A 19,929-nucleotide genomic window follows, 5' to 3' on the forward strand; every position below is an offset into this window, starting at 1 on the left:
CCAGAGAAAGCACCAAATACGAATATGCATTAAAATAGTACCACTTCAAAATAAATAAAAAATATTGCACCACGTTACTTCTCACTACTCCCAGCCAATGCCAGTTCATCATTGCATAGAGTTCCAGCAGTCATTGTTCATGCCCAGTCATAGAGTACGCCAACAACAACAAACCCAGTATAATCCCACATGTGAGGTCTGGGGAGGGTAGTGTGTACGCAGACCTTACCCATAACTGGAGAGGTAGAGAGGCTTTTTCTGATAGACCCTCGGCTCAAGAAAAGATGGCAAGGAAGAAAAGGGAAGAAGAAGAGGAAAGGGGGAAGAAAGAAAGAAAGAAGAGGGAGACAAAAGACAACAAGGAAAAAGGGGAGAAAAAGTAGCATCAAATAGTAACAACCAGGGAGCAACAATTTCCAATAAAAGGGGAGAAAAAGTAGCATTAAATAGTAACAATCAAGGAGCAACAATTTCCAGTAGCAATTTTCAAAAAACAATGGACGTGGTAGCTAAGTACCAGATATACTAACAAACTAGAAGAAATTATCTTTCAACCAACAACAAGATCATAGAGTACGCCAATTGTAAGAAATTGTTAACGGAACATATTTCGGAATGTTTAATCTACGAATGTCCCCTCTGTTGTGAAGATAATGATTGCGTTAACCTGTTACCAAAACCACCATCAAGATTCTAGGGATAATCCGGTGAGATTTCCCAAAATAAAAATCTGATGATAGTTGAACTGATGGATCCCAATAGAAGCTGGACCATTTTAGGTCAGCAACATTGTGAAACTCAGCCAGGATTCATATACCAGACACCAATTTGTTAGGGACTGAGGCGTAGTTGTTAACTATGTGAAGCTCAGAACGCTGCACCTGGCACAAACATGCGTGATTCAGCTAGAAAAGGAACAAATCAACCCAGAGGTGAAAGAGATTTCTAAGTATTGGTCATAGTAGCCATGAGCTTCTCGTCCAATCTGTAGAAATGGAAATGCGCGTCATTCAGATTATCATGTTCTTCATTTCAAGCCTGGAGCAACCTTCCAGGAGAGAGTTTCTGCTGCTCCTTCCACATAACTTAACTCGAAGGATTGCAGCAATAACATCAACTCCAGCCGATCAAACATCATTGGACTAAATCACTGAATTATGGAACCTGAAAAGGTCAGCCAGATCCTTATACCACACTAGATCATGGTATTCAGTTGTGATAATCTAATGTAAACAACATGATAAGAAAATACTGATAAATGATGCATCTTTTTCAATAATCAGCCTATCCTTGTTTACTTTTCCCCACTAGACATGGAGCTTCTTTTTGTCTTAACTGATAGGTTGGAATTTTGTAGTATACGTATCCCTCCTTATTGATGTGCCGTAGAAATGCGGCACTTTCTATACTAATTTCATAGACTTTAGCTTACCTTTTAAAGTATTTTGAGTCATTTCTTATGTAATTTTGCAGGAAACCGGACTTGAAGAGCCAAGAACATGAAAAAGATGTCAAAAACCATGAAGAAAACAGATTTGCGACAGCATAAGTGATGTGCGAGCCGCATTTCTATCGCAGAAGCAACCAGCCCAGCCCAGTTTTAAGAGTCAGATATGCGATCGCATAACCATTGTGCGGACCGCACAAATGCAAGAGAAATTCCCAGTAATCCAAAGTGACGATTATGCGGACCGCGAAATCAGTTTGCGGACAGCATAACTGATATGCGATAGAAATTTGGAAGTGCTGAAGATAAGATCTGCGGCGTTGCAACGATTTTGTGGACCGCGGATCACTTCCGCAGTCCATTCTGCGATCTTATACTAACCTGAAGGGCTATTTTTTTCACATTTTGTCCGCGACTTTTGGGCCATTATAAATAGAATAACTAGGTTTTTGTGGGACATCTTGTCTGAAAAAGGTCCTACATTGAGAGCATTGAATACACCACTTATTTTGGAGCTTTTTGGATAGATTCCAAGACTTTGTCTTCATTGTAAGCTTTTATGACTTTCTTTAATGCTTTGATCTTGTATCTTAGTATGAGTAGCTAGATTTAAATACTAAGGTTGTGGACCCTAAGTGGGTGTAATGTTAATGAGTGTTTACCATTGAATATATATGTTAATGGGTGTTTGCCATTGAATATATATAATGGTTGGTCGATTTCTATTCATTTCTCATGCTTCATTTATGGTTAATGGTTGCAAACATTAACTAGTGCCAATTTACTTTATCTTTCACTTGAAAAAGTGATTTAGGGTTTGTAAGAATTGAATAGCAAGAACTCAAGGTTTTAAACCTTGTTTAATAGAATTGCTTAGGAATAAGTAGGTTCTACTTGGCATAAATTGATTGCTCTTAATTGAAACTCATTTATATTTGGAAAAATCATAAAGAGGAAATACTACCTAACTATTGGGAAATATTGGATAGTCATTTAGGAACCATTTGTATATCAAATGACCTCCCATTAGAAATATATCATATTAACACCGATAACATTACATTCCATAGAAGGGGACACAACCTTGGTTTCTCAATCCAATTAATCAATTCTCTTAACAATTCACAACTACCAAATTCTTTCCAAACTAATGGAGCAGAATTACGGCTTTAGTCAAGTGACACACTATTCAAAGTAACCTTTTCACACCAACCTACTCCCTGTGGGATTCGACCCCAACCTAGTTGGGTTATTATATTTGACATCCACCGCCTTACACCATTTATATAGGTGTAATTTGAGCGAATCACTTATGCTTGAATTTTTTGCACCCACTAGTATGCAACTTCCACCCATTGTGATTACTCAACTGCAGGGAATGAAGAAAGTTCAAAATGATCGTTTCTGAGGGCAAAAAAGAATTCAAGGTTTTTAAACCCTATGCTGCACGGACTGTCCAAATGTTGCCGCACCAGTGTCGGATCCTTAAAAAATGCACTACTTTTGGAGGATCTGACACACACCCGGTGACATTTTCGGAGAGTCTGAGCAACATAGGTTAAACCACAGTAACAGAGTTGAAGACTTAAAGAATTTTCTTGATCTATGCCTTCATGATGAATGCGGAAGTAAGCTTGGGAAAACCAGAATTACAATAATCCCTTTCTGGATCTATGCCCTCATGGCGAATGTGGAAGCCAAGTCGATATCTACATTACTCCTAGTGCCCGGTTCAAAGAAATTACATCTTCTCAAATTCGAGCGGAGTACAGGAAGAAGACCTTCAGAGTAGTGTAGGTTATGTTAGAGAAGAAAAAATAACAAAACCGTCGAGGTTCACCCTGAAACAAAGTAGTAAAGGAAGAGAAACTTCTCTTTATGAATCACAATAGAGGGATTAAAATGGAAGTTCCATGACCAAGAGAACAGAAAGGAACCGAAATCTCGCTTGAAGAAATAAGATGACAAACTTGAGTTCCGATGATTCGGTGGTTCATCACTTGGGGAGGGTGGTTGATGGATTAGAGGGATGCAGGAGATTCGGGCAATCAGAATAGAGTGATTCCCGACAAGATTGTTCGCCAGAGAAGATGCCACACAACTGCATGTGGTATCAACAACGATTGAATATGGTGAAACTTTATAGTTTACTCCGCAGCCGCAGATGGTGGATTTCTCAAAATAGGGGACATGGTAGGAAATCTTCTTTATGTGCTAGATGAGGCTAGATAATGCTGCCAGTGAAAGAATGATGAGACATAACTTAGTTTTGCCGGAACGATATTTCGTTGATTTTTCTTTTTTCGGGAATAAAAATAAAATTAAGAGAAGGGATTCGAAAAACCCCCAGAGAAGAATATAAAGAGGTGTTTCGGGAATGATTCGGCTTGATTATTCCCTCAAGTTATTGGGCTTTAAATAGTGATGTACCCATGTTCTAAAGTAGGAAGGAAAATAAAGAATGTATAATTACAAGCTAAGAATCATCCTAATTGATCCATACCTAAGTTGCTCCGACATGGCAGTTTAGGTGTCGTATCCGTGTCGACACGACACTAGTATGGGTGTGGGTATGGGATCCGTACCGGATCTGGTCAAATAATTTTGGGTACTTTGACCACGACGGACAGAAAAGTTCGAGACGAGATACAATTTGATTACCGAAATCAGAACTAAAACTAGGGTAAATTTGAAGAAAATAGCATATCTTATCTAGGAAATCAATCTTTTACTTACCTACAACTCGAGAATAAAAAGGAAATTCACACTTTACAAGCTATACATAAGTATTCCACAAAATTTCTCATAAATTAGAGAGATTTTTATTTTTTTTAATTATTTTTAGCCGGATCCCCGCACCCGTATCCGTACTAGGATCCGTATCCCCGAATCTTAAAATTTACATCTTGAAAGATCCGACCTCTAGATCCGCACCAATGTCGGACACCCGCACCCGTGTCCGAGCAACTTAGATCCATACAGGTTCTAACTGATAATGAATCTCCCTAATCGATATTACCGTTTACAATACCTGAAGGGAGTAAGTGAAGTATCAACACCATATTGTGGATGCCAGGATAGCGGAAAGAGTGTGAAAATTTGGTCAATCAGCAAGTTACAAGGATACACTAGAGAAGGAATAGAAAAAAAATAACCCGAAGCATTAGTGAAATCTAGTGGTGGAGGTGGGATCCGAGAGAAATGCATTACTATAAGCTCCTACATTTTCCTTCTAAGAAAGTTCAGGCAAAGAAGCTTATAGCTGAGAAGTAAACAGAGGGAAACCGGATATCCAATAAGGTATTGCACGAATGGTACTAGCATGCAATGAGCTGATGAGGCGTTTCTCATCACATTAAATGAAAATTAACAGAAGAGCACCTGATATACAAGGGAAGGAGGGAAAAGAATTTATGTTCTTCACGTGAATTTTTTGTTCCCTGCTCCAGATATCTAATAAGGTATTGCACGAATGGTACTAGCATGCAATGAGCTGATGAGGCGTTTCTCATCACATTAAATGAAAATTAACAGAAGAGCACCTGATATACAGGGGAAGGAGGGAAAAGAATTTATGTTCTTCACGTGAATTTTTTGTTCCCTGCTCCAGATATCATGACATTGAAGCAGGAACTTTGCCAAGACCTTTTCAACATGACAAATACCCATCATGGATAGGGATGAGCTGAAGAAAGGGGTTCACAGCATCAAACCTCGGCGTCCAGTGCATTCCGAAAAATGTGCAAGTCTAAAAGGCTCCAAACATTTTCAGTGATCCCATGAGACAGAGCATGATAAGCTTGTTTAGCAGCTTCTTGACGTGCTTCCAGAAGTTTTGCATCAGTAAGAAGGTTGCTGAGAGCTTCAACAAGAATGTGGCCAGAAACCTGACAGCGCAAAGAAGTCTGACAAGGATCTCAAAGAGATAAGATAAAAATCAAATACAAAGTAAACCACAATAAACACTTCAATATGATATTGTCTATGACTCTATGTGTTAATCTTCCAACCCCCCCCCCCCCCCCCACAAACCATAGGTTCATCAGCGCCAATTTATATAAAATCTGCAGTTGGATTCTCTTTTTAGTAAATATTTTGCTGTTGCAAATAAAAAGCTACAGTATATATTTACATATCTCACAAAATTCATATGGAGTACTTTACTTCAATGTATTGTACTATGTAATAAATTCAGAATTTCAGCAAAAGACAATAAACCTAGATTCTTGAAGCTTTTGTCAATCAATGGAGGCTATTGACTTAAAGGTTGTTAATTATAAGAAGTCTTGCTAGTTTTAGTTTCTTAATTCATTTTTTATTATTAAATAATTTATTGAATTCTTGCATTCCCATATTCATAGACACAGATTTTTTTTTTATAAGTATAAATAGGATTTCTGCAACCATGCTCTTTCCCACTTCTCATTAATGGTTATATACTGTGTTGACTCTTCCATTTCTCCAACAGGTTGGTCAAGCCACTTTCTTCAATTTAGTGTTTGACAAGAAGCCTACAAATGTTGACCTTGAAATTTGACTACATAGGTCTTGCACCATTTCAACCACCCCCTTCTTAAAATATTCCTGCCATCCTTCCCTTCCAATGCAAACCATGAATACAGTCCTGTAGAACTCTTGAGCAAATCAACTGAGTTATACTTGTAAAAGAAAAAAGGAACACAAATCAACTGAATTATATAGATCACAGTAAGCTTCCAGACCTGTAATACTGACAAAGGATTCAACCGTTGCATCTGTATTGCCATATAAGAGAAATGACCAATATAAGGACCTGACAATTAGGCCAAAATAAAGAACCGATATAAATATACATTATGCACAGGATGAGAATCAAACTTGGAATTCTACTACAAAATTAACCAGGCATTCCAACGATCAAAAGCTCTATTTAAAAGAAGGGAACCAAATTGACCAGTCAAAACAGCACAGCCTGCTGCAGCGGCTTCTGAAATATTATGACCAGCTGAACCAGGTAGAAATGAACCTCCAATCACGGCTATTGGTGTTAGTCTGTAGAACTTTTTCAATTCACCTACAGAGCAGAATGATAAGAAAATCAGTGACTTTGTTTCATTTAAATTTCTGCATTAACAAGCAAAAAAAGTATTTCATCAATTAAACACTGTAGCTAATCCTCTTTTTTATGAAGTTAAGACTGCACCTAATCTTCTAGCTTATGTGGACAAACATATAATATAAGGATAGATATAATGTGGATTGTGGTATGAGGGGATAGATTTTCTCTCTTTATTATTTTGTTTGGGGTTAGATTTTCGACCTGCTCCTCATATGCAAGCTAGCTCTACTCTGTAAACTAAACACAAGGAAAATTTGTGAGACTCGGAAATTGGAACTTTTAGCTATTTGTACCTTGTTGAAGTATGTGGATCCATGTCATATAGAAGTTTAAACAGGTGGCAAGAGACAAGATCATTAATCGGTGAATACAACACACCCAATAGTTATATTAGACGCATTTTTACCCACAACTTGAAAAAAGCTTATTAACAAGTAACAAAATCCAAAACTGATTCTGATTTCTAATGTAGTTATTACCCAGTTTGTTAGAGATCCTACTAAAGAATTCATAGAAAAAGCATGATGGAGACCATTCAACTACTTCACCTACAGAAAACAATAATGTCACTAACTTTTTGAATGGAAATGCGGATGGCTAAAACAAGTAGATCTAAAAAGAAAATCTCTTAGTCAGCTAGCTTAAAGAATATCATAAAGCAAAAAGAAGTCAACCTAATGTATCAACCACATATATGTTTGTTCCTGGCAGGAGCTTATCGTGACGAGACCTTAATGCCACCCTTACTCCCTCTTTCTCTAGTTCCTGCATAAGTTGAAGAAGACTATCATAATCTAGCCTTGATAGAGCAATTAATATACAAGTTCCATATTCTAAGATAAAGGCCGATAACAGTGGCGGAGGCAGGACTTTCGATAAGGGGGTTCAAAAAAGAAAAAAGTTAAATTTAAAAGCGACTATGGCCAGTGGGAATTGAACTAGTGACCTCACAAAGGTTTTGAACCCCCTTTGACCACCGAGCAATGCTTTTGGGCTGTGGTCAGGGGGATTCAAAATATAATATGAGGTACAAAACAAATTTTGCATTCGGCGAAGGGGGTTCGGGTGAACCCCCTTCCGCCCCCCTGAATTCTCCCCTGGTCGATAAAGGTCTCTTTGACATCCAATCATGTGAACATGAGGACATTTTTAATGGCAAGAACGTGGTGCATGGTCATGGTTAATAACTTAATGATGCAGTCAAGTCAAGTTTAAAGTTCAGGAGAGAAATACTAGAGCAATTTGAAGAGGACATAGATGGATCATCAATACAAATAAAAACATTTATAATAGGCTAATGCACAGTAATCATACCAAATCAATTAGTTCTCCATGATGAGGATGCCGAGGAACAATGATGGTAATGATATCCGGATGTATTTGCTTTAGTGCTTTGTGTACATCCAACATGACTGCATATCAATTTTGTCATAATTTCGTTCAGCAGCACAAAGTAACTTACAGTCATATTCAAGGTCGCTAAACCATGAAGTAGACTCAATTCACTTCTTTTCTGCTCCATCCAAAGAGCAGAAATTTACTCTTCTCAGATTGGGAAAAACTCCCTTCCCTTTCCCTTTCCCTTTTCAATAAGACAACCACTTGATAACCGTAAAAGAGAACATCCTCACATGGATCTTTTTAGAGAAGTGATAGAGAAGTAGAACAGAATTCTCTTCCTTTTTTTATAGATAAGTTAGAAGCAGAACAACATTCTTAAGTTAGATTCAAGAAGAAACAGAGAGCAGATCACCTTAAACTTTGTTAGCTGAAGCGGGAAATCAAGGTCAATCTGAACCACTAGGAATTTTTTACTTCAGCCGTAAATGCATGACAACAGACTTGGCACAGAAACAATCAACTGGGTAGGTATCGATACCCATACAAACATCTGAGTTCCTGGCCCCCAATCAAAATAAACCATCTACCAGCAATCATTTTTCTTCCAATCACTAATGCTCCGTGAGTTTTCTCTTTACTCAGTCATAGACTCATGAAGTCATGAGTGATGAGTTTGAGGGCCCAGCCCCCGTGCCTAGTTCCTCTACCTCCACCTTTCACCACTTAACCTATCCAAAACACCTTAGAGAAAATTGAAGGTAAGGGACTAAACCACAACATATTTTGTTCACACACGTGCCTACATGAACTCAATCTCAGACTACTACCATGGTATAACAGCATAGGATAATGGGGCTTTAAGACTCTCTCATCCAACTCCCTTTGCCTCAAGATTCTTTGTGTTCCTTCATCTTGTCTTTAATACAGGGAAATATTATACATCAAGAAATTTACCTTTTTCTTCACCCTTATGAATGGAAGATGCCATCCAAACCTTTCTGTTCATAAGCTGTACCTGCAACTCTTCCAGAGCTCTCTGATCCCCTTCAGCAGTCTCAATGTTTCCTACAGCTAAATCAGGAAAAAAAGGAAGTGAGAAGTAGGGTACAACGCCTGCTCTCTGGTAAGCAGCGGTAGATGTGACAAATATTCTTGAACCTGAAAAAGAAAGAAGCCATACGTGTATTCCTAAGCCACTAAGAAGAAACAAATAATCACAGTAAACTAAAGGATATACAAAAAAAGAGTATTATTATGAAGTGCTAGTAGCTCCAATGTACATGCAAGACAATAAGATCAGGTATTTTTAGTTTTGGCCATACCATACTTTAGGTCGCCACAAAAATTTATGATGAATGGTGGACACTGCAGCAGTTGAAAACGAATTGCCTGTGTAGTGCTCTGCGTAGAAATATAAATGCAGAAGCTTAAAGGTAAGATTATGCCTTTAAAAGATGATCACAAACACGTCAACGAAAAAACACGAGACGTACCAGTGGAAGAATCAGCAAGAATTTAGAGAGCATCAATGATGTCAGAGGAATAATAAACGATTGAGACCAACTGTCATAAGATTTTGCAGACATTCGAGCATTAAGCAATGCAAGTGCAATCTGAGTAGCATAACGGGAGTGTAAAAGTAGAGAAAGACATATTATACCAATATACAAGTGAGTAGAATGTGAAATACAAAAAAGAAAAAAAGAAGAACAAAATTAATTGATGCTAACCCGCTAAACTAGGTGTCTGAACAATAAAATAGGTTAAATGATATAGTCCTCTCATGAAAAAATAAAATAAATTTCCATTACTTCAGTTACCTCATAACAGAAAAATATAAAGATGATAAAACACAAGCCTTAGCCAAGATACTAGAAACTAAAATAGCATATCTCTAAGTTCAGCAGCATTCATAGAATAAGATGTATTTACCCTTTTCTTTGCGGCACCTATAATGAGGTTTGGCCAGAGCTCACTTTCAATTAAAATGACTGCATTTGGGTTCCAATAACAAAGGAAAGCATCAATGGCAGCTGGAGTGTCAATGGGAGAAAACTGGTACATTTGTGTAAAAAAAAAAAAAAAAGAGACATGTCAGAGGCACTCCTTCTACCTTCTAGCCTTGGTAAGAAAGACACATAAATTGTAATTGATAGTCTGCTACTATAAGTGCTTCAGTCTTGTCCATGGAACTAGGCATCTCAAGAGTAAGATTCAGAAGAAACACGTGTACAGAAAAAGAAATGCCAGAACATCATAAGAATGTTGCAAACGAACAGGGTCATTCTTCCAGTGTGGCTCAGAAGAAAGGGGAAGGGTGAAAAAAATCACAGCAATGGAAAAGATCCTAGGGTCCACAAAAAATGATAATTTAATTGTGGAGGGGAAAAAAATAACATGAGGGGAGGAAGAAGAGATTGTGGTTTACACACCATGATAATTGATTCTTTAAAAAAAAATTACGCTTGCAAATGTTCAAAAATTTGGAATAGCAGTGCCTTGTCAGACAACTCAACTTAGTGATGTCAAGAAATCAAGCATAATACAGTCTTAAGGAAACAGCATAACAAATACCTGATAAATGACATTATTTGGAAGCTGGTGCTTTATCACCTCACTGTAAGAAAGCAAAGAATCAGATACTACTTAATATTGTATTTTTCAGCAGAACAGAAAGTAGAAAACATTGTGTGCGCTGACACTGCAATTTTACACAAAGCTGGTTTTTTATTACCTTACAGTAGGAAAGCAAAAAGTAGATTAGACATACTGACTTTTCTCTTCAATGGAAAATGAAAAAAGAGGTGGAAGAATGTCTCTCATTCTGATGATGCAGTTTCTTACAAGTTAAAAGTTAAAACTATAGGAAGTGAGTAAATTCCCTACACTAGTAGTACGTAAAAAGACCTTGAATTTATTTATCATGGAAATATTGAAACACAACGGAACTCGAGAAATTCCTTTTCTCCTTTGAACCCTAGACTCCTTATATTGTCTCTGTAGATCACATCTTCTGTTCAGCAATAACTATAGTGATCAAAGAAGATACAGAATGAATTCACATCTACAAACTCTTCCAGCAATGAATGAAAAACAAGTTAAAACAGGTTATGACTTATGATACACCTCTTAGCTGTTCTATTGTGCAACACCTGACTCCCCGTAATAGCTTCACCTCCTGACTCTTGTCCAAACTTTTATATCAAGTACTTCTACATTTTCAAATATTTTTGGTTTCAGGTGCATGCTTTCATATATTTTCTTTTCAATACAATATATATAAGTCATCATGATAATACATGAGCTTTTTTTATTCTCTAGAATAAAGACCGATAGCATTCAAAACGGTATTGAATCAAAAGCACTCATCTCGTGTAATGTGCACCACAATTAAAATCAACCCCATATATTTAAATGCTTAAAAAGAAACAAATACAAGACCCTAAAGAAGATGTTCATCCCCCACATTGCTTGGTCTTTCTATCCATAAGAGTTTTCTAATCTTGGGTCAGCAAAAAACATAAACTTTTGACATCAATCCAGAGATTTTTAATGTTTATTTTTCTCGATATTTTTTCCTAAGATTCTCGGGACACACATATTCCGTACAGGGCTATTACCGCAGGTATACAACTTGCATAAATCAAAGAATTTAACCTCCCTAAACCTCCCCAAATCACAGGACCATCCTTTTCATATATCTCCATTTTATTTAGGAAAAAAAAAACTAAACGAACATTACATCCCTAAATTATAGAAAATCATTGTCAGGTGAAAAGACTAACAAAACCACTTTTCTATTAGTGCAAGATGTTGCAAGAAATTTGATAGGAAATAACAAAGCAACAAACTTCAATGATCAAAATAAAAATAAAAAATAAAATAACATTTGAACTTGGAATTCAAATTAGAGACTCACAATGCTGATGTGGTGGTAGTCGTCATTAAGACAGTTACATCAGGCCTCCTCTCTATGCAGCATTTAATCACTGGAATTGCACACATTCCTTCACCTAATTCCACATTATAACAAACAATATAACAGTTTTAAATTAGGGAGTAAAAAAGAAAAAGGAAAAGAAGCATCAACAATTACAAATGAACCAAAGAATTGAGCAGAGTAGCTGGAAAAATGAAAAGAGAGAAAAAAAAATCGGCCACCATACTTCACAATAGACACGGATACATATTTTATTAATTACAAGTACATACACAATGGCGGAAAAAATTAGTGCCTATATAAAACGATTTATGTTATATACACTAACAGTGTAATGAATGTTTTACACCATTAGAGTAATTTAATATGTTATAGCAAGTTTCTGATCATTTATTCTAGGTCACAAATCAATGTTGTTAAATGAAGTTAACTGCAATTACTGTTAGTCCCGCCAATATTGCTGTATTTGTAAATAATAATTCTGTAAAATATAAGTTATCGTAATGAAACAGTAATTAATTCGAGCCCATTGAATTCACAGTGTTTCCTTAAGGAATTTAATCCCCTCCTAGTACCCAAGGTTATGGATTATTTCCTCCCAAGATAGAACGAATCACACACTGGTGTAGCGGTACTTCAAACCCCAGTGTTTCAGCAAACACAAAGTTCGGTAGCAAATTACACTTACAGTTGCTTTGTTTGAAGTTAAAATAATGCAGAACAAAGGAGTAGAAACTCAGAAAATCGTATGGAAATGCTGAGAGGAAGGAGTGCAATGTATAGCCAAAGTTGAGCGTTTTCAGTGGTTGGTGTTGTTGTGTCTTTCTTCAACAGCTGCTGCACATATTTATAGCAGTCAGCTTTGAAGATGAACGACCCTCCACCCTCCATGGTGGAGCATGCACTAGCTTGTTTGTGGAGCAAGCACTTGGCCATGGTGGGAACTGGGAAGAGCATTAGGCGGCTGCTATTGCAGCTGGTGGTCAATACACGGATTGGAACATATCCGTTACAAATGCGGATAATCTTACGTTAATATTTACTATTAACAAATAAATTTGGTCCAAAAAATTAATCAATCAATCGATCATTTGACCAAATCCGAAGCCGAAGCCGAAGCCGTAGCCGTAGCCGAAGCCGAAGCCGAGCGAGCGACGGCGGCGCGAGGCTTGCTTTCTTCTTAACTCTTTAAGAGCTACAAGAAGAGCAATTATATATATACCCACCAAAAATCTTTTCCTCTTCCAATATGGGACAATGTCTCATTGTCAAGAGGGGGAACCTTAAAATTTTACTCAAAAAAAATTTCATTTTCCCTCCATTTCCCATTCACCCTCATTTTAAGACTATTTCATCTTAAATAACAAAAACCTCAACAATCCCCCACATGAATGGGGAATGGCTATATCACGGAAGTATGCATGGAAAAACTGTGTGATTTGCAAGCAAGGATTAATCGCATCTGGATAAGTAGGTTCCCTTTGAACTTTCCGTAGTGAACTTATGTCGGATATACTCGGTCAATCGGTAGATTTGATATCTTTGAACCGTCGAACTTTGGTGTATACCTAGACAATCATAAGTCACACAACCGACCCTTAACCGTCTTTGGCTCTCATTGTTGTGTTCGTTTCAGCCATGAACACCGCCTGGTTTCATAAGTGCGTAGAGAACTGGCCTTACAAAGTTCTCCTTGAAGCGGCTAACACTTCACACTTACATAGGTGATTCCTAAACGTGTCATCCTGTAGATACACTATTTGATATACCCTGTATCAAATTTAGAAATCATTAAAAAGCCTTAATGCTTTATCCTTGGTACTGAACATTGTCTCATCACGAGAACGGACTAAAATTTTATTTGACAATGTTGAACCGTCATTAATGACTTTGTTTGATCTCCTTGAACCTAGATCTTGGGATCTCCAGTCTTCTAGGTAGAGTTACCGCCATAATGACTTGTTCTCGGCCATAGCCCCATTCCCCTTGATGATTTCTCAACTACCTCTCTAGTTCGGCCTTTTGTAAGTGGATCCGACACATTATCACTTGACTTTACATAATCAATCGTGATAATTCCTCTAGAGAGTAATTGCCTAACGGTTTTATGTCTTCGTCGTATATGACGAGATTTACCGTTATACATAACGCTCCCAGCCCTTCCAATTGCCGCTTGACTATCACAATGTATGCATATTGGTGCCAACGGTTTGGGCCAAAATGGAATGTCTTCCAAGAAATTCCGGAGCCATTCAGCTTCTTCACCGGCTTTATCTAAGGCTATGAATTCAGCCTTCATTGTAGAGCGGGCAATACATGTTTGTTTGGACGACTTCCAAGATACCGCTCCTCCACCAATAGTGAATACATATCCACTCGTGGACTTAGAATCAGTTGAACCGTGATCCAATTTGCATCACAGTATCCCTCAATCACCGCAGGGAATTTACTGTAGTGCAAGTCAAAGTTCTGGGTATGTTCTAAATATCCCAAAACTCGTTTCATTGCCATCCAATGAGATTGGCCTGGATTGCTCGTTTATCGACTCAGTTTACTTATAGCACAAACTATATCTGGTCGTGTACAATTCATGATATACATTAAGCATCCCAACACACGAGCATAATCCAATTGTGATATGCTTTGGCCTTTATTCTTTGCTAATGCAAGATTCACGTCAATTGGAGTCTTTGCAACTTTAAAGCTCAAGTGCTTGAATTTTTCAAGTACTGTCTTAATATAATGAGATTGTGACAATGCCAGACCTTGAGGAGTCTTATGGATCTTAATTCCCAGAATTAAATCAGCAACTCCCAAGTCTTTCATATCAAACTTGCTATTGAGCATACGCTTAGTAGCATTTATATTGGCAATGTCATTACTCATTATCAGCATATCATCCACATATAGGCAAACAATGACTATGTGATTTGGAACATTTTTAATGTACACACATTTATCACATTCATTTATCTTAAAACCATTTGACAACATTGTTTGGTCAAATTTCGCATGCCATTGTTTGGGTGCTTGTTTTAGTCCGTAAAGAGACTTAACAAGTCTACATACCTTTTTTTCTTTACCTGGAACCACAAACCCTTCAGGTTGTTCCATGTAAATTTCTTCCTCCAACTCTCCATTTAAGAAGGCCGTCTTAACATCCATTTGATGAATTTCAAGACCATACACTGCAGCTAATGCTACTAACATCCGTATGGACGTAATTCTTGTAACTGGAGAGTATGTATCAAAGTAGTCTAGACCTTCTCGTTGTCTATACCCTTTGACTACGAGTCTTGCCTTGAATTTATCAATAGTGCCATCATCTTTGATTTTTCTCTTAAAAATCCATTTAGAACCCAAAGGTTTATTTCCAGGAGGAAGATCAACCAATTCTCATGTATGGTTGTTCAATATGGATTCTATTTCACTATTGACTGCCTCTTTCCAAAACAATGATTCGGAAGAAGTCATAGCTTCTTTAAATGTTTGAGGCTCATTCTCCAATAAGAAAGTCACAAAATCTGGTCCAAATGAAGTAGACGTTCTTTGACGTTTACTATGTCTTGGATCCTCCTGATTACATATACTTTCTTTTGTTTCTTCCCGAGGTCGTTTAGATCCTTCACCAAACGACTCACATTCCTTTTTATACGGATATATATTTTCAAAGAACTCAGCATTATCTGATTCTATAACCGTATTATTATGAATGTCGGGATTTTCTGATTTATGAACCAGAAATCGATATGCTTTACTATTTGTCGCATATCCTATGAAAACACAATCAACGGTTTTCGGTCCTATCTTTACCCTTTTGGGTTTAGGAACTTGCACTTTTGCCAAACACCCCCACACTTTAAAATAATTCAAGTTGGGCTTCCTTCCTTTCCATTTTTCATATGGAATGGATTGTGTTTTGCTATAGGGCACTCGATTTAATATTCGATTAGCCGTAAGAATGGCTTCCCCCCACAAGTTCTGTGGCAAACCAGAACTTATCAACAATGCGTTCATCATCTCCTTTAATGTGCGATTCTTTCTTTCCGCAATCCCATTAGATTGGGGCGTGTAAGGGGCTGTTGTTTGATGAATAATTCCATATTCTAAACATATTTCTTCAAAAGGAGATTCATATTCACCACCCCTATCACTTCTTATCATTTTTACTTTCTTGTTAAGTTGCGTTTCAACTTCATTTTTGTATTGCATGAATGCGTCTATTGCTTCATCTTTACTATTCAGTAAGTAAACATAGCAATATCGAGTATCATCGTCAATAAAAGTTATGAAATACTTCTTTCCACTGCGAGATGGTATTGACTTCATGTCACAAATATCTGTGTGAATTAAGTCTAAAGGATTTGAATTCCTTTCAACTGACTTATAAGGATGTTTAACATACTTAGATTCCACACATGTTTGACATTTTAATTTTTCGCATTCAAACTTAGGCAGTACTTCCAAGTTAATCATTTTCCGCAAGGTTTTATAATTGACATGACCCAAACGTACATGCCATAAATTATTTGACTCAAGTAAGTAAGAAGAAGCTGAAATATTATTATTGTTTTCCACAACCATTACATTTAGATTGAAAAGGCCCTCGGTGAGGTAACCTTTTCCTACAAATATTTCATTCTTACTTATGACAACCTTGTTGGACACAAAAACGCACTTAAAACCGTGCTTAACAAGAAGTCCAGTAGAGACTAAATTCTTTCTCATTTCGGGAACATGAAGGACATTGTTCAAAGTCATGACCTTGCCAGAAGTCATTTTCAGAAATATCTTCCCATATCCTTCAACTTTTGCTGTTGAAGCATTTCCCATATAAACTGTCTCTCTGGGTCCAGCAGGAGCATAAGTAGCAAAAGCTTCTCTAACTGCACAAACATGGCGAGTGGCTCCTGAATCAAACCACCACAATTTAGGATTTCCCACCAAGTTACATTCAGAAAGCATGGCACACAAGTTATCAACATCATCATGCTTTACTACCATGTTTGCTTGAACCTTTTTCTTGTCTTTCTTCGGAGCACGACACTCCGTAGATTTGTGTCCGATTTTCCCACAGTTGTAGTAGTTTCCACTGAACCGCTTCTTGCTTGGGTTGTATTTCGGACCAGAAGCCTTCTTCCTCTTTTTGTTATCTTCAACAATATTTGCTCTCATTATTGTTGAATTTCCACGGCCTCTCCTTTCAGCAGCTTTATTGTCCTCTTCGATTCTCAACCGAACAATGAGATATTCAAGGGACATTTCCTTTTGTTTGTGTTTCAAATAATTTTTGAAGTCCTTCCACAACGGAGGCAACTTCTCAATCATTGCTGCTACTTGGAATGCTTCATTGATGACAAGACCTTCAGCAAGTAGATCATGAATAATCACTTGCAATTCCTGGACTTGGGTAATAACAGACTTGATATCTACCATTTTGTAGTCCAAAAATTTTGCGGCAACGAATTTCTTCATCCCGGCATCTTCAGTTTTATATTTCTTTTCAAGCGCATTCCACAATTCTTTTGACGTCTCCACGCCACTATATACATTATACAGATTATCATTCAGTCCGCTAAGAATATAATTCTTGCATAAAAAATCAGAATGCTTCCACGCTTCAATCACGATAAAGCGTTCATTCTCTGAAGTTTTATCTGGCAGATCAGGAACATCTTCCTTGATGAACTTCTGTAGACATAACGTAGTTAAGTAGAAGAACATCTTCTGCTGCCAGCGCTTGAAATCAATCCCGGAAAATTTTTCGGGTTTTTCTGCCGGTGCCAACGCCGGTGTTCAGCTTGTCGATGCATTGGCAGTCACCGTCGGAACAGCTTGGTTTTCGCTTTCAGTCGTCATTTTTTCTGTAAAAGAATGACACAAACAAACGTTTAATAAACGTTTTCAAACTGGAGTAAAAATCACGTAGATTTTAATCTCCAACAAAACGCCACGAAGGCTTTACTCTCCAAAACGGGAGTACACAAAACCACAAAGGTTTTAGTTTGCAGAATAATAAGAATAACACAAATACAGAAATAAATATTAAATTCCTTAAGATTGTTAGTCCCGCCAATATTGCTGTATTTGTAAATAATAATTCTGTAAAATATAAGTTATCGTAATGAAACAGTAATTAATTCGAGCCCACTGAATTCACAGTGTTTCCGTAAGGTCCTCCTAGGATAGAACGAATCACACACTGGTGTAGCGGTACTTCAAACCCCAGTGTTTCAGCAAACACAAAGTTCGGTAGCAAATCACACTTACAGTTGCTTTGTTTGAAGTTAAAACAATGCAGAACAAAGGAGTAGAAACTCAGAAAATCGTATGGAAATGCTGAGAGGAAGGAGTGCAATGTATAGCCAAAGTTGAGCGTTTTTAGTGGTTGGTGATGTTGTGTCTTTCTTCAACAGCTGCTGCACATATTTATAGCAGTCAGCTTTGAAGATGAATGACCCTCCACCCTCCATGGTGTAGCATGCACTAGTTTGTTTGTGGAGCAGGCACTTGGCCATGGTGGGAACTGGGAAGAGCATTAGGCGGCTGCTATTGCAGCTGGTGGTCAATACACGGATTGGAACATATCCGTTACAAATGCGAATAATCTTACGTTAATATTTACTATTAACAAATAAATTTGGTCCAAAAAATTAATCAATCAATCGATCATTTGACCAAATCCGAATCCGAAGCCGTAGCCGAGCAAGCGACGACGGCGGCGGCACGAGACTTGCTTTCTTCTTAACTCTTTAAGAGCTACAAGAAGAGCAATTATATATATACCCACCAAAAATCTTTTTCTCTTCCAATATGGGACAATGTCTCATTGTCAAGAGGGGAAACCTTAAAATTTTACTCAAAAAATTTTTATTTTCCCTCCATTTTCCCATTCATCCTCATTTTAAGACTATTTCATCTTAAATAACAAAAACCTCAACAATTACTTGAAGCAATCACTTTTCAAATGACCTGATTGTGTAAATACAGTCGATGCATAGAACTTAAACTCTATATAAAAATACAGTCGATGCATAGAACTTAAACTCTATATAAAAACACACACGCGCGAAATGTATGAATCTGTATATGTGTATGCATATGCATCTATACATACACACTAATTCTTCTTATATATAAATTGGAGTTAGAATCAGTGTAGTAAAAATGAAAGGATAAGGAGAATGACCAAGAGAGACAGCGTGGAACCAGAGGAGAGGGCCAGGGGGGCGAGGGAAAGAGGGGAATCCGAGACGCTCGCGCCAGCGGAGAGGATGTTCGAGGCCTCGGAATTTGCGCCACCGCAGGTGAAGGTGAATCAGCGGCGATAGGCCATAAGTTAGGGCTCTGTAAATCTTGTATACCAATTTACCTCTCTCCCTCCTCATTTTCCCCGATAATTCTGAGCAGTGTTATACTGTTGAGCTGTGAACAATGGAGTCCGCGTCCCAAATGGATTGCAAAATGAGCTAAAACTCTAGTAATGGGTTCCTCTTTTCGCTTTTGTCTATTTCACTGTAGGCCACATCTTGTAACGGCTTTATATGCTTTTTTTCCTTTCCTTTATTGTTTTTGTTTTTTCCAAATATTTGCACCATCAATAATTGAGAATTTACCCTATATTTGTGTCACATTTTGACATATACCCTATTTTAAAAAATTATTGATTTGGTAGCCAGCTGACAAAAAATCCGTAATAATATGATAATTACACCCCTGACAAAAGATATAAAACATGCATAACGCATTAATCGCGTGATCTGAAACCTCATTCGTGAAAAAAGATCTCAGCAGCTTTATCAAAAAACCAGATTCATCTTCAAAATCACACTTACATTAAGTTGTTTCACCTAGAAGCTAACATGTTGAAGCTAAAACTTCATGCTAATATAGCATGAAGTTGTTTCACATTTAAGCTAAAACTTCATGTTAATGCATGAAGTTATTTATCATGCAGTCTACAGCTTTGTCATGAGTTTTATCCGAAACTTCAGTCTAAATATGCTGAAGTTATTTAGTTCATTTGCTAAAATTTCAGACTAAACATGCTTAAGTTTTTTAGTTCATTTGCTAAAACTTCAGACTAAACATGTTTAAATTTTT

At 37.3% G+C, this 19,929-nt stretch overlaps 1 protein-coding gene across 15 annotated transcripts; it reads right to left on the minus strand.

Annotated features, from left to right (window-relative positions):
• Positions 1-392: 392 nt before the first annotated feature.
• On the minus strand, positions 393-19,355 carry LOC107781547 (putative 3-deoxy-D-manno-octulosonic acid transferase, mitochondrial). Of its 15 annotated transcripts, none has more exons than XR_012706480.1 (14): positions 19,016-19,346; positions 11,806-11,899; positions 10,461-10,503; positions 9,819-9,941; positions 9,380-9,499; positions 9,209-9,287; positions 8,841-8,957; positions 7,860-7,957; positions 7,220-7,310; positions 6,381-6,500; positions 5,973-6,239; positions 5,314-5,334; positions 4,990-5,266; positions 393-1,164 (listed from the first exon to the last, which is right to left on the minus strand). XR_012706480.1 is itself a non-coding variant. In XM_075247075.1 (14 exons), the coding sequence occupies exons 1-13, from the start codon at positions 19,212-19,214 to the stop codon at positions 5,196-5,198; spliced, it is 1,443 nt and encodes a 480-aa protein (XP_075103176.1). In that variant the 5' UTR covers positions 19,215-19,346; the 3' UTR covers positions 393-1,164; positions 5,161-5,195. The 15 variants fall into 15 exon arrangements, 7 of the variants coding, with proteins under 7 accessions (XP_075103176.1, XP_075103178.1, XP_075103177.1 ...); XR_012706486.1 differs by having other exon boundaries at positions 5,161-5,266; positions 6,169-6,239; positions 19,016-19,345; XR_012706487.1 differs by having other exon boundaries at positions 6,169-6,239; positions 19,016-19,345.
• Between the last annotated feature and the right edge of the window lie 574 nt (positions 19,356-19,929).

Source organism: Nicotiana tabacum, chromosome 24 (genome assembly GCF_000715075.1).
Source record: "Nicotiana tabacum cultivar K326 chromosome 24, ASM71507v2, whole genome shotgun sequence".
Classification (NCBI taxonomy): domain Eukaryota; kingdom Viridiplantae; phylum Streptophyta; class Magnoliopsida; order Solanales; family Solanaceae; genus Nicotiana; species Nicotiana tabacum.

Coding starts and splice junctions, on each gene's coding strand:
- LOC107781547 (XM_075247075.1), bottom strand. CDS start 19,214: ATGAGGAGGGAGAGAGGTAAATTGGTATACAAGATTTACAGAGCCCTA. Junction 10,504..11,805: donor ACTACCACCACATCAGCATT/GTGAGTCTCTAA, acceptor GCTTTCTTACAG/TGAGGTGATAAAGCACCAGC. Junction 6,240..6,380: donor AGGCTGTGCTGTTTTGACTG/GTCAATTTGGTT, acceptor CCTAATTGTCAG/GTCCTTATATTGGTCATTTC.